This window comes from Branchiostoma floridae, chromosome 13 (genome assembly GCF_000003815.2).
Source record: "Branchiostoma floridae strain S238N-H82 chromosome 13, Bfl_VNyyK, whole genome shotgun sequence".
In the NCBI taxonomy this organism is placed as follows: Eukaryota; Metazoa; Chordata; class Leptocardii; order Amphioxiformes; family Branchiostomatidae; genus Branchiostoma; species Branchiostoma floridae.
Window position 1 is genome coordinate 16,012,213 of NC_049991.1, and position 20,186 is coordinate 16,032,398.

General features: G+C 41.3%; 1 protein-coding gene and 3 long non-coding RNA genes across 4 annotated transcripts in view; 2 read left to right on the forward strand and 2 right to left on the reverse strand.

Annotated features, from left to right (window-relative positions):
* The window catches only part of LOC118428744 (serine/threonine-protein phosphatase alpha-2 isoform-like), a 24,747-nt gene extending 9,084 nt beyond the window's left edge, over window positions 1-15,663 (forward strand). Inside the window, exons 3-9 of the mRNA XM_035838933.1 lie at window positions 242-349; window positions 1,526-1,614; window positions 2,146-2,216; window positions 2,832-2,909; window positions 5,219-5,371; window positions 6,285-6,389; window positions 14,622-15,663. Of these exons, the coding sequence (XP_035694826.1) occupies window positions 242-349; window positions 1,526-1,614; window positions 2,146-2,216; window positions 2,832-2,909; window positions 5,219-5,371; window positions 6,285-6,389; window positions 14,622-14,675 (658 nt within the window). The 3' untranslated portion in view covers window positions 14,676-15,663. The remainder of the gene's footprint in view (window positions 1-241; window positions 350-1,525; window positions 1,615-2,145; window positions 2,217-2,831; window positions 2,910-5,218; window positions 5,372-6,284; window positions 6,390-14,621) is intronic.
* LOC118428755 lies at window positions 7,674-9,612 on the forward strand. The gene is made up of 2 exons (XR_004832684.1): window positions 7,674-8,380; window positions 8,925-9,612. It is a non-coding gene; the product is annotated as an uncharacterized LOC118428755 (long non-coding RNA).
* Window positions 10,121-12,424, reverse strand: LOC118428756. Its single transcript, XR_004832685.1, has 3 exons — window positions 12,313-12,424; window positions 10,959-10,999; window positions 10,121-10,145 (listed from the first exon to the last, which is right to left on the reverse strand). It is a non-coding gene; the product is annotated as an uncharacterized LOC118428756 (long non-coding RNA).
* Window positions 15,664-17,920: 2,257 nt separating the features above from the next.
* LOC118428753 lies at window positions 17,921-20,184 on the reverse strand. The gene is made up of 4 exons (XR_004832683.1): window positions 20,070-20,184; window positions 19,377-19,451; window positions 18,488-18,571; window positions 17,921-18,214 (listed from the first exon to the last, which is right to left on the reverse strand). It is a non-coding gene; the product is annotated as an uncharacterized LOC118428753 (long non-coding RNA).
* Between the last annotated feature and the right edge of the window lie 2 nt (window positions 20,185-20,186).

Genomic DNA, 20,186 nt, shown 5'->3' on the forward strand with positions numbered 1-20,186 from the left:
CACACACACACACACATTCACACACACACACACACAGATTTCTCTCTTTCTCTTGTGTGATAAAGCCGTCAACGAGAGAAGTGCACATGAATTAGAACAACCTTGATGGATACTTTGATTGGAAAAACTCAACAAAGAAAGAGCGTCCACCCTATGTGCACTTACTTCAATGCCCTCTAGTTCAATTCATACACCCGGGATGACATCCTCAGAAGAAAATATGTTTTTACTCATTTTGCAGAGGAAAACGCTCGCTGGAGACCATCTGTCTGGTGCTGGCCTACAAGATCAAATATCCAAACAACTTCTTCCTCCTGAGGGGAAACCATGAGTGCGCCAGTATCAACAGGTCGGTGACCAAGTAAAGCAAAAGGATAATGTCAACTCTATCTGTACTACATTTGAATTTATGATTCTTAGACTTAGGTTGATGATGATGCAATGGGGTATAAGGAGTATGCGTTGTTTCAATTATATATGAATGATTATGGACAACATTGGATTCTGGACAATCATCATTATCGTATAGGAGTAAATTTCAAACTGGTAGTAATGGATGGTAGAGGGGGGGGGGGGGCGGGCCAAGGGATACAAAAATAAAGGATGATGAAATGTTTAGGGAACAGACATCCTTGTTGTAGTGTTGCTTTCTGCCAGTTGAAGAAATCATGATGCCAACGTTCTAATTATAATTTGACGAAATCGCGGATAAACATTTGTACCTAAATTTTGTGGTGTTTACATCAAGCAAAAAGTCCCTGTAAAATATTCCCGCATTTATATACATTTTCCTTGTTTTTTTTCTACCCAACTGTGCACAGGCAAGCAATTTTATTTCATGCCGTTTTGATCAGATCGAAGGGAAAGTTAAAAGAGCCAGTGATCAGTGGTCAGTGATACGTGAAGCAACTTTGTGTGTAACGGAGACTCGCGATCGGCTCGTTAGAGCGGGGGCAGTGAAGCGCATGCATGACAACTCACCTGTACACCATCCTGGTTAGTTTTCAGGCTTGGATCCAACTTTCAGCCCCGCTAGTTTTTACCCAGAGGGGTAGTATGCGAGCGTAGTGGAGTCGGGATTTAATCTCCAAGCAGATCCTACGGTAGCATAAGATAGTATCAAAAGCTGCAAGAGGAGTGAAGCCGGCCTAATGTGTTTGGCTCCCAGTGGCTGATGACTCCCTTTGGTCAGCTTCACTCCTTAGCCAGCTATCTTATGCCAATGGTAAATCTGCCTGGTTGGAGTCAAAGATATTGCGCTAGGATTACGTAAAGTTGTGTTACGGGTTTTAGGTTTGACCTCTATAGTGCTACCTCTCCGGCCTCCCCAAAATCGCTCAGATTTCTGCTTGAAAATTACCACGTCCCACGCCGGCTGTCGTATAACTAGTACTCTCTGATTGTGGATTAAGAACTTTGATACTCGGTCATTTACCCGCCTGATCATGACATTATTCACGGGAGCACTGTTGCCTGTTATCCCGAAATCCTGTCTGATCCCCGCATCTTGATTTTCCACTGCCAGGATTTACGGCTTCTACGACGAATGCAAAAGAAGATACAACATCAAGTTGTGGAAAACTTTCACGGATTGCTTCAACTGCTTGCCCATAGGTCAGTACTTCTTTATACGTACGGATACATGAATATACAGTCACGTATCTCGGTATTTGTCTGCATCCACCAATTGCCGAGATAATATACTTATGAGTCTTTCTGTAGGTAAAAGACACACTGGAAGACATAGCATGAGTTTTGACGCAAGAGCAGGATGTTTTGACTTTAGGTATTCTATAGCGGTACCAGAAAAGGGTTGTCAAGGACGTATAGTAGGCATCATGATTGAAGAACATATGGCGTACATTAAATCAGGACATTTGACTGCACTGAAAAAATGTTTCTTTCCTGTTCAATGGAAACCCAGATGTGCCAATGATCATATTCCCATGAACTTAACCTTACCGTTTTTTTTCGTTAAAATTTCATCCTTGTTTCTTGTCTTGGTAGAAACTACTAGTATGCGATTTTTCAAAGAAGTCGGCTCCAAATCATGCCGATTTGTCTTGTGTTTATGCTGTGTTACTTTCATATCAGTGTTTATATTTTGTGACTTTAACAGTGTGTATTGTATCTATATGTGAACAGCTGCCCTGGTGGAGGGGACCATTTTCTGCACACACGGTGGCCTTTCTCCCGACCTGGCCGACTTGCGACAGGTCTGTTTGCCACCATCTCCTGACTATCATATCTTTTGTCGACACACACGACACTGCTTTTTTTCTCCAAACTTAACCATTGTACCGAAAAGACAGCTGCAAACCCCTGTCAGATATAATTAATCAAGCCAACGTATAACTTTGCTGTGAAGCGACTTTCTACAGTAGATAACGTTATATGCACATATTGTGAACTTATGGATCTCTGAAATATGTAGACCTGATCTTCAATCACATTTAATTAGTTCTTAAAAGAATCGTACGTCAGACTCGCTGGAAAAGTTGCGATTAAGTTGTCCTACTTGGTTGTGTTAATAATAGACAACTCTGAAGTAATAAATGACGTAGTACTCATTGTAACAGAAACAAGAATTCTCTTGCTAGTGAATTAATGAGATAGCACCCCACTGTCACCAGAAGACTAGATTTAAGGATTCCCTTATTGGTCAAAATGAATATGCAAAATAATGTGAATCGTTTGTGACATGAAGTCCTGGTAGCGCCACATGAAAATCTGAAGCTTATGCCAAATTTAAATAGCAATTACTCATGCAACTGGATAAGATTTTGTAAAAAAATCTGAAGCTTGACTGTATGTTTTTATCTCCCCCACAGCTGCGTGAGATTGACCGTCCTCTAGACGTGCCTGACCATGGCCTCGTGTGTGACCTGCTGTGGTCAGATCCAGACGAGGTTCGTTCGTATTATTGCTCATTTGACAGGTTAGATTTATCGGCCGCTCTGATAAGGCTTTGGTTTGTTTATTTATTTACCATGGTTTGGCCGTTCAGTACGCACAGCCCAGCTGGCAGAGACACAGACAATACAAATGGAATTTGACTTGGGCAAAATAATGATAAATGATGATATTCTCACTTGAAGTTCAATGATATCATTATAGATAGAGAGAGAAAGATAGAGAGTCTAAAATAGTATGTGCAGCGTCTATGATAAATGGTGCAATTCCTCTGTGTGCATTGATCAAGATACGCAGCCGCATTTTCATGCTGAACGGGTTTTACGACACCCAAGTAGTTTGCGGCTCCCCACTTTCATGTCGTAAAAATCCTTCAGCATGAAAATGTGTCTGCAAAACGAAAAAAAGTGTCGTTTTTACGATCGGAGAGCAAATTAATTGGACTACGAGGGGCTTTTGATTTTGTGGTTTAAAAGCAACCTGCCACGGCTCTGTAGTTATCGGACTGTTCTTGACCATGGTGCTGAAAAGATATCGTTTCGAGCAGGTGGGTATAGAAGCATTCGGGACATGACGTGAATACTCATCACTTCTTTTAAGTATCCTTCAACACGCTTCAGTGTGTGGGGTCGTGCTTTACAACTATAAAAGTGTTTGGCACAGTTCAAGTAAGTTTTGCCTTACAAATGTGTTATCGATTACTTCAACCAAAAGGGATAAGGGCCTAGCAACACAGCCTTGCAACATCTATCATGTAAACGCATTCTTCCCCTTTATCCATCCGAGAAGTCTGATCTGATTCGAAAGATAGTAGTAGCTAGCTGGACAGCTGTCTCACTACGGACGCAGGGTGTAATCAATATACGCTTATACCCTGAACTGAATACTCGGTTTTCCTAAGTATCACTGGCCAGATACTTGTTGATTCCGTGTTAAACGACAACGGTATTACATTATGTGTTGCGCTGATTGCATACGCATATTGTTGGCCTTTTCACCATATACTGTTATATAACATCTACTTGTATTAGAAGCAAGTATGAGGTCCCACATCCGTGCCAACATTCTATCTAGTGTTAGTTGCAAGTTGTTATATTTTTGAGGCTGCTCTGTTATGCCTCCTTTTGTACACAGTGGCACATGAAAAACGAATCAAGGACCCAAGCATAATCTTGGTCGTAACTTACGAAATTGTTGAGGCTACCCTGTGATGTTTCTTTATGTATCCAGGGGCACATAAGAAATAGATTAACGGCCTGAGTTTTATCTACATATACATCAAATACGCGTGGTCAATTTATCACCTGGTCAGTCCCTTGGGCGACCGCTACAGACAGGTCTGACAGTAAATAAAATGGAATTGAACTCCACTTCCTATTAGATTGCAATTTATATAGTAACGCTGAAAATATTTTAGTCATATTTTAGGAGACTTCAGATCTTAGTCTAGTGTTGAAAAATTAATTTTTCTCATGCGTTTTGATCACACTATATTGTACATGTATAAACACATCTCAAGCTACATTTTTAACATTACTAAGAAACGAGAAGAAGCCGAACAAATGTATTAAAGTAGTTTTAGATCCCATGTTTTAGATAAGTCTTAGAATCCATCTCAATGTCATCATGTGTATTTATATGCCTGCACTTAGCCCGATAGCTAGGACATGAATGTGAAATAAAGGCGTATATCCTCCTATGCGGGGACATCCAACGGCGAAACCGCCTGTCTGGGTGTACCCTGCTATCCCAAAAATATTAGTGTGCTTATCCTTATATATGCCAGATCTCTTTTGAAAACTTAAAGGCCTATTAACTGATTGGCTGACAGCTGGTTTGTAGCAACGCCCACAGGAACTAAGATTGACAGTTGAGAAAGCAGGGAACATCCAGACAGGCGGTTTCGCCATTGGATGTCCCTGCGTAGGGGGAAAGGCTTATTATTACTATTACTATTGCTATTGCTATTGCTATTGCTATTGCTATTGCTATTGCTATCACACGTGCGCCTGAGGCAGCTGAACTTTCTCGGACACGTTCTGTGCATGCCTGAGGATGAGCCTGTCAGTCTGTATGCACTTTACGTTCCACCTCATGGCAGACGTAGACGGGGACGCCAACCTACTACTTATCTACAGTACGTCCAACGGCTAATGGGAGATCATCACGGCCAGATCACCCCCAGGCAGCTTCGCCAGCTCGCTGCCGATAGGCGGAACTGGGGAAAGCTTGCAGTCGCCTGCGCTGCAGCCGAACGATGATGATGATGATGACTATTACTATTACTATATTGTTCCCGCTGCAGGACATCACGGGGTGGGGTGAGAATGACCGAGGCGTGTCCTACACGTTTGGCGGGGACGTGGTGAGGAACTTCCTGAGGAAGCACGACTGCAGCCTGATCGTGCGCGCGCACCAGGTCGTGGAGGACGGGTACGCTTTCTTCCAGAAGAGAAAGGTATGGACGTTGATGTTGACGTTAGAAAGTCTTTCTGGAAAAGTGTGACAGTATGAGTGTGCGCATTAGTGGGACATGGCCATGGGTGTCTCTATGCCTAGATAAGGCCATGCTGATTTGATTATAAGGATGACATTCCGCAATATCCGTCCGTGAGAAAAAAACTTAATACCAATGTTACACTATATATAGAATGCCAAAATCAATGCCAAAGTCAAAGAAGATGTGAACTCATAGGTTTTGGCTGTATCCCGCTAGTACATTGGCCTAATCCCCGTGTTTATGTGTAATATGGTGCCCTATAGCACTGTAGTGTCAGCTTCGTGGGCTCACCCGACGTCACAAAGCGACTTATCGCCCACACGCGTGCGCAAATACAGAGGTATAAATGGCCATTAACTTTGGGTTGCCCCGTTTTGACGTACGTAGACATCATTTCCTGATGAGGATTCATGTATAAGCTCGTGCACGCATGTAATACGCTGGAATAAATGTGCATGAGTGAGGAGGGATGTGACGTCCGCGCGAGGAAGTATGGGCACTTGGATGAAGTGTACGGATCAACATTTGCGTTTTCATCTCTCACTCTCATCTCCTCTCCCACTTGGCCCACGACCGGAATTGAAACGGATGGAACTTGCCAAATAGGTTGTGCAAGGTCAAGTATGGCCAATTTCGTCGACGATATATTAAATTACTTGGGCCACTTTCTGATGCTTTTTCTTTAGTCCTGAAGTGCGTCTGGCAGAAAGTATAGTTACGTTATTAGCAGAAAATGTTTCCCGGGTTAGATTATGTTACAGGACTGATGACTTCAGAAGAAGATTCCGGCCAGATGCGATTGTACTCATGACTTCACTTCAACTAATTGAAGTAAGGATTCAGATATGTACTTTTTCCACCCACATTGCAGTTGGTGACATTATTCAGCGCTCCAAACTACTGTGGCGAGTTCGACAACGCGGGAGGTGCGATGATAGTGTCCGAAAACCTCACCTGCTCCTTCAGTATCTTACCGGTGAGTACAAGGGCCTGGTGACATCCGTCGGCCAGTAGATTCTCAAATCTATTGCCTTAAAGGACAAGGTAAGGTACGGTAGTCTGTACCAGACTGACTACGCTGGCCATTATAGGGAGAATAATTTGCCAGGGGAGGTTTGCTACCAGAGGAGTTGGTCAGCCGTGGAGGGGAGACCTGCACCAAAGTGTGGACTGACTCCCCTGCCCAATCGGCTGAAGTGGTAGGAGGGGGATGGACCCGGTCTTCTTCCAATACCTTGTCCTAGACACAATAGTTTAACTACCCACTGCCCCTATGCCTCCAAAAGGGGGCGGAACTACCTATACTTTTTGAGCCAATCGTTGATGTGCTGTACAAAATTCCTGATCACTGGTACAGAATAATTCAAGTGCAGGTCACCGAACTGGAATACAGACCCACAGACCGGGTGCGGACCCATCAATGTTCATTTGATAGCTTAATGACCCACGCACCATTGATTGGCTGCATAAAGTTCACGTAATGGCTAAAAGATGACCGGAAGTTTGTACCCTCTACCGCCCTTCCACTAGCTTCAACAGTAGACTACCGTACATGTTGTCAGGCTCTCCACGGTACGTGATGGGATTTTCCAACCTGTGATGAGCTAACATCTTGCCACCAGGGATATGCCTTCCAGCCCAGCGATCAAAAATGGCCGGAGATAACCTTAACCTGTTCACCTTAGGGTGCGGAGAGACTCTCTGATGTCCAAGCCAACTGTGGATCAATAATGCTCAGCAACAGCAAGGGATAGCTCACGAAGTAATCCTGTGGTTGGAATGGTGTGTTGGACAGCAACTGTTTCATTTGTCAGAGCGTGAAGTTTGATTGAGGAGAGGCACACCTCGATTGCGTTGAGGAACCCACAACACTTATTGAAAAGATTAGAGATGGCGTCCTTTCTGCCTGGTGTGAGTGGGTCAAAAACCATTCCTGCCAAACTGGGGTAACGAATATCCCGAGAAGCCTTCGTAACTCCCGCTTCCCCTGTTGAGCCTGTTAGCCCTCAAACTGAGCTAGTGAGCGCTGGTCTCAATCATTATGTATCCAGGCTTAGGGAGAAGATATACTTTACAGTCCTATTCATATAACCCGTAATCATGGAGTGGCTTGCAATTGCGGGTCTTATTACGTGGTGAGTGACCATTGAGTGGAGAAAGGAACAAGTCGCGTTACCTGACTGTACAGGAAGTGCTCCTTTATAGTGGTATCGTTGAGAGTGAGTTTAGATAGACATATTAAAGGGGGATTCCACTCATGAAACGGGTATTTTTCTCATATATATTACACTCTTCGGAATACAAATGCACCCGACTTTTGACTAAATCACCACGACTGACTTTTCGACCAAACACTGTTCTAAACCTATGAACCCCCATACGGGACCGCTTCCAATTCTCGGCTTTGACCTGACGTCACGGGTTTTCCAAATATGGGCATCCGCACAGATCAAAACACGAAGCAGACGACAAAGTGTCATGGCGGACTCAGGCGGCCGTGGCTCAGACTAGTTCGACCCAGACTACATTATGCCATACGCATATGAGCCTGAACGTGATTCTGGAGAGTCGGAGAGTAGCGATGAGAACAATCAGCCTGCAGAAGCCTTTGCTGGGACCGCCACGCAACCAGAGGCGGCATGAGACGGCCGGGATGAGACGGAGGGTTGCATGCATGCTAGCGCCAAGAAGCATATGGTGCAGATGCGATGACTACAACTGCAGCCTACAGTGTGTGAGTGTATGTGTTGCCACGACCTTCGTGAGCTGACAGATCCCGTGGACCACAGCAACCCCGATCGCAGCGGTATGGGCGTCGGGAGCGGCCGTAGCCAGCTGAAATGCGTCAAGCTACACCTGAGGAATTCCATCCCGTCTCATGAGGTCTGCACTGAAAACTGCACTTATATTATCTACAGTGACAAAATGACTTGGACTGGAAGATGTCAGGGAGCCATTGAGAAATAGGTAAATGTAGATTTTGTGTTTCTGTTCCATTTATTTTGCACGATCTGTGTGTGGGGTCGCACGATGGTGAGCTTACGGAAACATAGCCGCATGTGGTCGAATTTGTGACCTGTATATAAATCTATTAGCAGAACTCGAAATACTGTTTTTTTTGTATACCTGCACTGGTGCAGGTAACATTGGAAATTACCTGCACCAGACAAATTTTACCTGCACCATTCTGAACTTAGTAAGTATGAATCATACTAAAATTTTTCAGGAACCTTTTTTCACTACAGTATATTACCTGATATATTGTGCACCTAAAAGTTTTTAAACCTCGTTTCCGGTACTTTTTGTGTGAAGAAATGGACAGTTTTGTGATAACTTGTGCCACCAATTTAGTGTGAAAAGTTGGAAATGTTTGGAGGGGGGGCTGTTAGGGCAATACCAAGATCTGAAAATAACCAGATTGAAACAAAATGGCAAGCAGTGTACTTGTTGCAATCTTTTAATACAAAAAAAATATAACAATACAATTTACATGCATTTTTGTTTCTCCCAGAATCTTACAACTGTCAGCGTACAGACAGTTTTCGTGCTGGGTCCACAAGAATCATCTTGGGAGATCAGTGTGGCGCGTGGTTCCAGCCTGTGCAGTCACCAAAATAAGACAGACTTATCCCTCTAAAGATGAGACTATTACATAGGACATTTTCCTGTTAAGATATTTCGCCACCACATGTTCAATTGCTAAATTGATCTGACGTTAAACCAGAGAGTGATCTATAAATCTGTATTCTACTAACTTTTTACTGTTAGGGTTATCCATTCTTGTTAAGCTTGGGGTTAGAATTAGAATTAGGGTGAGGCTTTACTGCTAAAATAAAACAATCTTGATAACAGTGTTACACAGTTTCCACATTATTTGCACTATAACAGGTGCATTCAACCAAATGCGGACATCTATCTACCTCACCTGTATAAATTTATCTACCTATTCATGGTTTATACAACAGGCCAAATAGAAACCTTGAACATATTAAGTATCCTTATTTTCATATTCCTTTGAACTAGATATACAGCAAGAAAGACATGTATATTATATCAATATACAATTACATTTCTCTGTAATTTTCAAAAATAGGCAGGGAAAACTTTGGTGGACACACATATATTGTTGTAAAACAGCATTTGTTTCTGACATATGTAGGCAGGATATTTATGAATAAAATGATCCACTGGATATACAATGGGAACTTGTCCTTATTAACATAATAATATAGCCTGTCATATAAAATCAGTATATCAGGATCTACCTGGATTTAACCTGAAGTATATGGGCTACTGCCAACATGTTCAATTTGCATGTTCATGAATTAATATTTATATTTTCACATCTCTTGTGTCTAAGAGAAATAGGAGCAGCAGTTTTGAAACGTTCAAAACAGAAACTACATGTAGTTTTGTCATATAAAGCATGTATGCTAAAAAAAACATAACAAAAATGAGAAAACATGACCATGAAAACAGTAGAGTTCCAAACGAGACTCGTTTACTAGCCTGTAAACCTTGAACGGTACTGTGCAATTGCAGTTTTATTGTCTGGCCTGGAAAGTCAGGCTTTTGGAGCACCTAGCCACCACAAAACTCCCGACGCCTGTGTATGACAGCCTTCAACACCTTTCTTTTTGAACGTGTAGTCCTGTTTCTTCTCATAGATGTTTTTGACCACATAGTCTCCTAGCCTCTTACTGTACATAGTCCAACCGCTGCCTTAGGTCAACTGCAAAGAATATATTCTGAAGTCAACAATGTGCTTGTGATTAAGATATTCATTGATGACAAAATAATACTAGGCCACATTTGCATCTATGTTAAAAATGACAATCATGAATAACAAGAGAGGCTGAAATTTACAAACTCCATCTCCCTTTCCATGCAAAAACTGACTCTTCCATGTCAACCTTTTGCTGAAATCGACCATACATGAACTATTAGTATGATCTTAGTATTACAACATCACCCAACTCCAAGATGGCTTTTCTGAATATAACATCCATCAAGCATGCAAGCAAGCAAGAATGGCTTCTGGGCTGCCTACAAAAGAATATATCACTTATAACAGTGCTTAGCACATTTCTGCACCCAATATATATTACTGTACTGACTATAATTCTTAAATTGGATATTTGAAAGGTTTTAAATATAGATTTACACTAGCTACTATACAGTATAGTAGCCACATATTCTTTTACATGCCAAAACAGAGAACATTTCTTATATTAATTTCAGAGTCCCTCCCAGGAAAGAAGCAATTATAAGCTTGTCATGATAATGATTAAATTTGGCATGCACTACAAAATCTGTTAGTGCAATAAATATTTTGGTTTGACTTTAAGGTATACCAGTGCCTAGTCCATTAGCCCAAATCTGTCTGTCAATCTTTTTTACCAGAACAAGTAATCTTTAATACCAAACATATCATGTCCCTTGACAAATCCAGTCCAGTGTTGTCATTTTAAGAAATAAATATACATACATGTAAGTAGGCACGGAGGACACTTTTCTACTAGTAATGAAATTAAAAATTAATTACCTTTTGACTTGGGCTTTTCCTCGACCACGTCCTTCTCTTTTCTATCAAACAAAAACAGAAGTGGCAGTTATGCACCAGTTCATGCATAATTTTAAAGACATGGAACTCTATGACATTATTGCATGCTATGGAATTCTGCAAATCCTGCACTTCCGGTGGTGTCTGCTATCTATTCTTAGCCAACCTTGGGAACAATTTCTTGTAAATTGTACAACTACAGGCAGTCGAGTGACTACCAGACATTTTGGAATGTACACAAAAAGTTTGAAGACCGTAGTTTTGGGGAATACAGAGATGTTAGCACTTGAATACAATGTAAAAGTTTGGTAATCGTATGTCAACAAAAATGGCGTGGCCGTGAACACTTCTGAATGCAAGGCCGATTTTGGGGCCCGATTTCTCGTAAACTGTATAACTACGAGCTTAACAAAAGTAGTCGAGTCACTATCAAACATTTAGGAATGCACATAAAAAGTTTGAAGACCTTAGCTTTTCAGGATGCAGAGATATTATCACTGTAGTAAACTAGGTCATCACATGTCAACAAAAAATGGCGTCGCTAGCCGAAAACACTCTGAATGCAAGGTCAATTTCAGGCCCAATTTCTCGTAAACGGTATAACTACAAATTTAACGAAAGCAGTCGAGTTACTATCAAACAGTTAAGGAATGTACACAAAACGTTTGAAGACCTTAGCTTTCCGAGATGCAGAGATTTTAGCACTGTAGTGAGAGCTGAAAGTAGTCGCTTGTCGCCATACACGTGCATGTGACGTATGTCAAAACAAAAAATGGATAGCCTCAATACCAGACTGACTACGCTGGTTTCATAAGGAGAATAATTTGCCAAAGGCAAGGGTTTGCTACCAGAGAGGTTGGTCGGCCGTGGAGGGGAAATGTGAATCTGGACTGATTCCCTTGGCCCGACTTCCCGATTTTTTTCCCGAATTGTACGATCCACGCACCCCCGTAGCAAGGCCTGGTGGAGGCTAAAAATGACGCCGCTAACAGTAAACACGCTACTTTCATGGTCAGTTTCGGGCCCAATATCTCGGTACGCTGAGTGAGTGAGAGCAAACCGAAAACGGTAAAATTACTATCGGACATTTAGGAAGGTACACAAAAAGTCTGATGCTCAGCGAACCTCGGAATACAGAAATTTGGCAACTTTTTACGGACCATTCTGCTATCTAAAAATGACTATCTACATATTGGCAGATCGCTGCAGAATGGCCCGCAAATAATGATTGGAACGCGTTTGCCTACCAGTTCTGATAGAGGTTGTGCACACATATTTAGTCTAGCCCTAAAAGCAATTCTGAGCATCTAACATCGAAATTTATGCCAGTACCAACCTTTTCAACTGGAAGAGTCCTTGGCGGCTTTGTCGATCCAGCCCGTCCGTAACACACCATGCGCATTGAATTCTGGGATTGTTGGTAAGGGACTAGCGGGGAATTCAAGAAGTCGATCCCTATAATGCACGCCCTGCGTTCAGGCTTCAACTCATGGTACATTTGACAAAACAAACTTGATTCAAGCATAACAATTTATTCTCTAATGAATTATGATACCCGCTTCTGGAGTGGAATGCCCCTTTAAGGGAGTGGACAAAAGTTAACAAGGCTAGATCTTCTTCATAGCATGCGTTAGCTATAATCACCTCCGTCACAGTTTTTGTCGCTGATTATCTCAGTACAGCTGGGTACACAGCAGGGGAAATTGACGATTACTTCACTTTCGAAGCAGTTCTTTTCCCCACACAGTAAGTACTACCATATTGCTAAGTACCTCCATATTGCGCTGTTTTAAGTGAATGTCAATCAAAATTATTTAGCAGCTGTGGCTCCGACTAAATTATACAATGACTTTTATTTGCATGTCTTTTGATCTATCGAGAAGAACGTCACGACTTCTGTGGCTAACCAGATTGTAGGAGGAAGGTGATGCTCACAAAGAACAACGCTTTCTTATCTTTTTCAAAAATCTAATAAAAACACCCCTGCAGTTCCAGGACAAGGGGTCCCAAACCTAAACCGCCTTTCTCTAACATCAAAACTTCTCTGTCAACAAATAATCATGACCATACCATGTCCAGAGCACGAGATATCAAAATCAGAAGTTATACATCAGCACTGTAGCAAGCCGCTTGGAATCCCATTATCAAGGTTGACCTTCGTCTTCCCATAGAGCTAAGTCTTCCCTACCTCTACCCACCTACTACATATCATACGGATCTATTACAGCTTTTCGATTTATGCTGTTGTGCTGTTGCACTCACGATTATACGGCACCCAAACCATAACCTTGACGAAGGTAACAGCATCCTCAAGTCACAACACCATAGCAGGCTCAGACTGTGGCTCCATTCCCCATGCAGAGTCAGGCACCTCATTGTCAACTATGATGGCAAATTAATCCAGATGCTCTAGAGTTTTCTCGATTTATGACTATGGATTGCAGCGTCTACGTCCGAGTGATCGTTTGAAGTTGTAAAATCCTATTTGATTCTGTAGGACGGGGGTTTAGTTGCGGATTAATGCAGGACTCTCTGCGACACCTATTGAATATTAGATACGCAAGTAGCTTTCGCAATCATTGCTTATCACATGCAACCACATTTTTCTCAGTGTGGAATAACATTGGTTTGGCTGGATACAGTCTTGAATGTGATGTGGTTGTGGTTCAACTTTAAGATGTGGTTCAACTTCAGAAGTAGACGAAAGCCGTTTGTTTTCATTTAAAAATCAACTTCTTCAAGCTTCAAGAATGATATCAGGGTGAGCCATGGCCCTACGATTTGATCCAGTGCCTCTCTTATACCTGACTGTCAATGCTGCTCACGCCTGCCTGGGGTAGTCGTACATCACGCGCGCACCAACACAAATACGGCTGATGATTACAACGTCACGAATCCGCTCCCATTGGAAAATCTCATCATGTATCCGGTGACGATTTAATCAAGAGAAAACGGTTAGCTACAACAATGAAGCGGCCAAGCATGCCCCTGTACATCCCCCCTGTGGTTTGATCTACGTACGTTTGACGTCATCGTAATCACAATCACCTTCCTTTATGCTCGTATTGATATCATCCGTATTAACAAGGGGAATACCTGCGCTCTGAGGAGGAAAAGGGGGTCTGATACAAGTCTGTGAATGTACTAAACATTCTACGTTCAACCCCAACGGATATGCAGACATGTTCACAGAATGAGAACTCTTCGATCGCAATCCATAGATTTATGCGGAGGCCTAAACCAGAGATGACTTTGCATTAGTTGGAATACTAAATGCATGTTTGTTCTCTAGTTAATTTGACATGCTGACGGCGATAAAAACATGATCTGTTTTTTATGTGTATTGTTTTTATTTCTATTTATTACCAAAGCAAAAGATGATTGCAACTTAAGCTTATTCTATCTAAAGGTGCACTCTCACCGGGCGCGGGGCACGCTTGCGAAAATTCGTTCTTTATCTCTGAAATTCGTTGAGCATCTTTCAAACCCAGCAATGCCGCAAGCGTGCCCCACGTCCGGTGAGAGTGCACCTTGATGGCTATTATCTAAAGGGATCAACAACAAAAACATTATAAGCTACTGTTAGTTTATAGATAATAGTTTCTTCATTCCGAATTGAACATTCTATATATTTTTCTTTTCCAGCCAAAGTCAAAGTTTAAGGGTCTCAAGTCGTCGAAGAAGAACAGCAAAACATAAGACGTTCGGCAGGACAAGACGCCAGCCTTTAGGGTGCTGGACTGTGACATACAAGGAGTAAGATCCAGTGCAATCATCAGGATTATCATCGGTAGAGCCAAGGAGCTTTTGAAGAAAAGCTCCTTGGTAGGGCAGTCTCATTTCGTACAGTGCTATTTACAGAACTTTTGCGGATTACAGTTACGTACCAAGGGACCTTTCCAACGATACCAAGTTAAACTTACCGGAAGATATTTTAATCAGAGAGGCTTTTTTCAGAAAACAATTTCGTCAGGATGGTAGGAGATAGGAGCTTTCTGAGGAAGGTTTCTGAGAGACAGTACTAATTGTGTAAAAGAAAGCTCCAATATCACAGAAAGGCTTTTATGACAGACAACCATCTTGTTTCCCGAGAGAAATATGATTTTTGGTAGGCGAAGTGGAAGATGATGCTAGGAAATCAAGTCACACTTCAAATATATGCGTAACAGTATCAACCAAGGACCAAAGTTAAGTAAAATACACCTGGTTCAACGTTATAGCTGCACTAGCGACAGCGTCATAACTGCCCATCCAGTTAATTGCGTACCTTTACCTACGATGTTTGGTACATTCATTGAAAATTCTAGACTTACGAGGGCACGATTAGATGCCGGCTAGAATAGTGGAAGTATCGCCCAAAAGCATCCACTGTCTTTAGTAAGCGACACTGAAGCTAGCTAGAGATCTGGTACAAACTGGTTTTATACCCTATGTGTTGAAATGCAGAAGATCTGACAACAATTTTGGATTGTCCAATAGGAAAGTAATATTCACTAAATTCAATATTACAGTCAATTACATACCTCATGTTTTGAATAGATTGCGAGAGTTTCAGGCAAAATGTTCACACCTTGAAGAGTAGGAACTTCTTTACTATCAAAAATGTGTAGGTTTTAAAATGTTAACAGTCACGTAAATGACAGAATCACATCAATTCTATATTGAGTTATAACTAAACGTGGTACAAATGTGGGACCGCGTGGCGCAATTGTCAGCACGTTTGACTCAAGTCCAGAAGATCCTGAGTTCAAACCCCGACGTGTCACCGATCTTGTGCCCTTGGGAAAGGCACTTAACACGACTTTCCTATATAGGCTACAAAAGTCTTCAGCAAATTGAAGTTGGTAGCCTCAAAAAAGGAAGAAGAAACAAAAAAATGAAGACAGTGCTTTAAAGAAAATCAATTCCAAAGTAGCTAATACCATGCGTCTAGACATGCTGTTGCTATAGCCATCACTCAAGTGAATCGAATCTGAAGTCTGGCCTAATGTACGTTATGCGCCTGGGGAGGCGACAACAGAGCCATATTATACATGTGTAATGGGTATGGTGGCCCCGATATCATTCTCTCTACGCTGAGGGACCTGCGTCGTGACATACTCCTTCTGAGCCAAGGGGTTTCTACAACACAGATCAATCTCTGCTGTAGGAGAATGCCCAGATATGCGCTGCAAATGTGTCCACCCTTTTTAGAAGGATCTCGACGTCTATTCTGAAGCCAAGTGGTGTAAAGGTTCTAATAAATAGATATGGCATGGAGTTTGTATCATTATCTCATTTATTATTTTCATCTATTGATTTGTTTGGCTGTGAAATCAGCCAAAGTTACCCAACTAGATATTGTTGAGGGTTAACATTGGGAATGAAATACAAAATTATTACATAAAGCAATCACTAATACATTACTTCAGTATATTATCCTAAATGGCCATTTAGCCAATATCTATATTCACTGCTTAAATGTATCCAAGAAGGTTAAAACGAATCTAAATTCTGTTCAGCAATATGGTAGCCATGCCATAAATACATTCAATTATCAACAAAGTAAGGGAGTAAAAAAAACAGGATAAACAAGAGAAGCTTGAGAATGATTGAAGCCTAATGAATGATCAGGATGGCAACAAACTGAATGAAATAAACAAAATTGCAGATGACATAATAAAAAATCAATTTCTCATAAACATGCTGGAATGGTCCAAAGACGTACACTAGCCCTTGCAGTAAAAATGGACCTTCCCCAGATGTCTAAGAGTAGTGGCATGCAACCCAGGGATATCCAAGAGTCGTAAATTTCCCTTTTCACGTCTGAGTGTAGTGCACTCAAAAGGTCATACAAGGCTTGGTTAACTTTGTGTTAGAGCTAGAGGCATGGAATCTTCTGTCACACACCACTAGGTGTCTGGCTTGCTTCTATATCATGTCGCCCATTGATAATGGCAGCAAGAGGAAAAAAAAACTATTTGCAAACATAGGTAAGATGTTCTTAACACAGAGTTAGAATTGACTCAGAATACATGTACAGACAAACCGATGAAGACATTCATACATGTTACATGTTGCTTTTGATATTGTAGAAGACAGTGGTATGTGGCAGTGCCATGTGTATTCACTTAATTCAACTTAATTGGAAAGCTGACATCCTATGTTGTAAAGTCATAATGATACCAATAATCAATATTCATGTACATGGACACAAGCCTGATATTTTGTGCACATAAGTATTGGTGATTCTAGTGGACACCCTTTAGATTATTTTCAGAATGATGTGAAAGTCTTCATGAGGTGGGGGACCAACAATATGTGGATGATGTATTTTTATAGTGATGATGTAAATTATGTGTATAGTCCAACGATGTCATACAGATTAAAAACAAGATGTTCCACAACAACATTGTCTCCTTTGCATCTACATGATCTGGTTACTGAAATGCCCTTGTACTAGCTTTACATAAAACTACCCAAATGCAGTCAATCAAGGTACATGTAGTTTATGTGCTAGGTAGGTTAGATTGGAATATAGCATTCATGTAAACATGAGCAAAAGGAGGGAACTAGGAAAGATGTGTACAGTATACTGTACATCTGTGTGTTGTCTCATGTTTGTACATTAGAAACATTATCAATATTTTCATCCCTACCCCAACAAAAGTTGTTCCTAGTCAATCCATGACCCTACTGCATAGTGTGCAGTGACGGATGTTTGGTCATAAACCTGGTATGGCTGGGGATTGTGTACATATGTGTGAATGGAATTTTCTATGAGGCAAACATACGACATTAAGATAAAGTGTGCTCTTGCTACTTTTCTATTAGACCTTACTGGTTTTATCTACCAGTGCTCCTCTTAGATTTATGCGTAGTGTATGACCAGGGCAGTCTTAATCACCCCATTTGTCAACTGTATACAAACAAATGCATGTATTAATGACTCCAATGGACATTCATCAGTTTTCAATACTTGCTTTATTACATTTCTTAAGAGGACAATAAATTTTCACTCATTAGGTTTGACAGTTTCTAGTAGGATGGCAAACTCAGGAACCAGAGCAATAAAAGTCCTGCTAATAACAGAGAGCTGCAATGTTTCTACCAAGGCTACAGTATTATATACAGCATCATAATATGTTGTTGTTGATAGGTGGTAAACACATGGTGAGGTCACAGGTGCAGTACGGATGTTGTGCAGCCAGGGGGCATCACTACGCTTCGCTACTCATCACCTTCGTCCCTCACTGGAACTGCAGAGATAAAAAAAAGCACTTAGTCTGTTGTACTCAGCAAATACTTCTATCAGGTTGGTAAAGGACTGAGTAACAGAGTTCTTTACTCATAGCATATGTTTACAGCAACAAACATTTTCGTGACCATCTGTCACCTTCCTCAGGGCAACAAAAGCAATTTCTGTTCCTACTTTGCACTACAGACACAGTATAAAATTGGCACAGCCGTATCAAACAATATCGTGGCCAATGTATGACATGAAGCTGCTTAGCACAATACAAGACATGTACCTGGATATCTTGTTGTGACCATGCGTTGTCTTCTTGCGACATCGTCTTTCCAACTCTCAGGCATGAAGAATACACCAAGGGGTGCTGTGGCCAAGCAAACAAAGGTGAAAAGATGTTATTCACAGTTGCATGTCTAGGTAGGGGTTGTTGGACCAGTCCAGAAAAAAATGTACCAGAAAAAATCAGTGGACCGGATTTTGGACCAATTAGAATTTAGAAAGGGGCTAAAATAACAAGAGCGAAGTTGAGGAGAGTTGATAGTCAAACTTGGTCTAAAACAGAGGCAGTTAGTGTTTTTGACATGAACGTAGGATTTTAAAACACGATTGGACGTCACATACTCCACCAAACAGAATCCTTTGTAGCAAAATGGACCATTATTTTGAGTATAATTCTAAGTCAGTATTCACAGATAATTAGGTTCAGGTTCGGACCTGATCCTCTGGACCTGGACTGTACTTGTACCTGTATTCTCTGTACTGGTACTCACCCCTATCTCTAGGAAATCAACACACAGATGTATAATATCTTCTCCCAGCACATTGAGAAAACACACAGACTGTCACTTAGCTCATGAAAACTCAAGATACCAAGGATAAAAGCCGTGAGAGACTACACATTAGCACGAATTTGAATCCAGCAGAAACTAGCACCCAATAATAGACTTAGTCTAGTGGAATAGTAAATGGCTAAATGCTGAATATGGACTCGTGTAAGTTAACACAGGAATACACCTAGATTTGAAACTTAATTTATTAGCCTGAGTACTATCCTCCATTGTTACCGGCGGTAAATTGCTAGTTGCTACCCATGGATAAGCACTATGAAGGATGGTACTCTGGCTAGTAATTTATGGCACACAGACACACACACACACAAAACAACTTACGGAGTAGTCCAACCACACAGGCTGCAACTATCACAGGTTCCTTCTCCCATGCAAATCGAAACCACTGGAAGAGTGCTTGTAAAAGATAATGTCATAGTCAGTCAGTTGTTACACTTAAGCATATTTAAATTTGATGCTACTATTACAACTGCATATGGATTCAAACTTGGTTATACCAATGGTTACACATCATGTGACATGTGAGTAGAGTATGATACATTTATATTTGAATGTCATAAATATCAAAAGTAAATGTGAGTTGACATGATTTATGCAACAGATTTGAAATTCTTTATCTTACTACCTTGTGTAAAAAAATTATAGCTCTATACTGCTACTAGTAATCTCCAAGCAGATCCTACGGCAGCATAAGATAGTATCAAAAGATAGCAGAGGAGTGAAGCCGGCTTAGGAGTGTTTGTGGCTACGTGACAAATGGACACCTCTTGGTTGACAACACTCCTTGGCCAGCTTGGTACTATCTTATGCCATTGCAGGATTTGCTTGGAGATTACTGAACTGCCCCCCTCCCCAGATTTTGTCCTTCAAACATTTACAATGTTCCATGATGATCTACGAGTAAATGCTATCATCTATGGGGCAATAAAGGAGGCCATAAGGTACCACAATTATTCTGGCGTACATCAACAGTCGCTTAACGACCCACATCTCGAAGTAAAGGAGTTTTCTTACTTTTTTTCCCAAACATAGGCATCTTCGGTCCTCTCTGTCCCTGTAACCTTTGACCTGAGTCACTGTAGCACTTGCAAGCTGTCTCCCTCAATGACCAAATAATTCAACCTCTCGTAT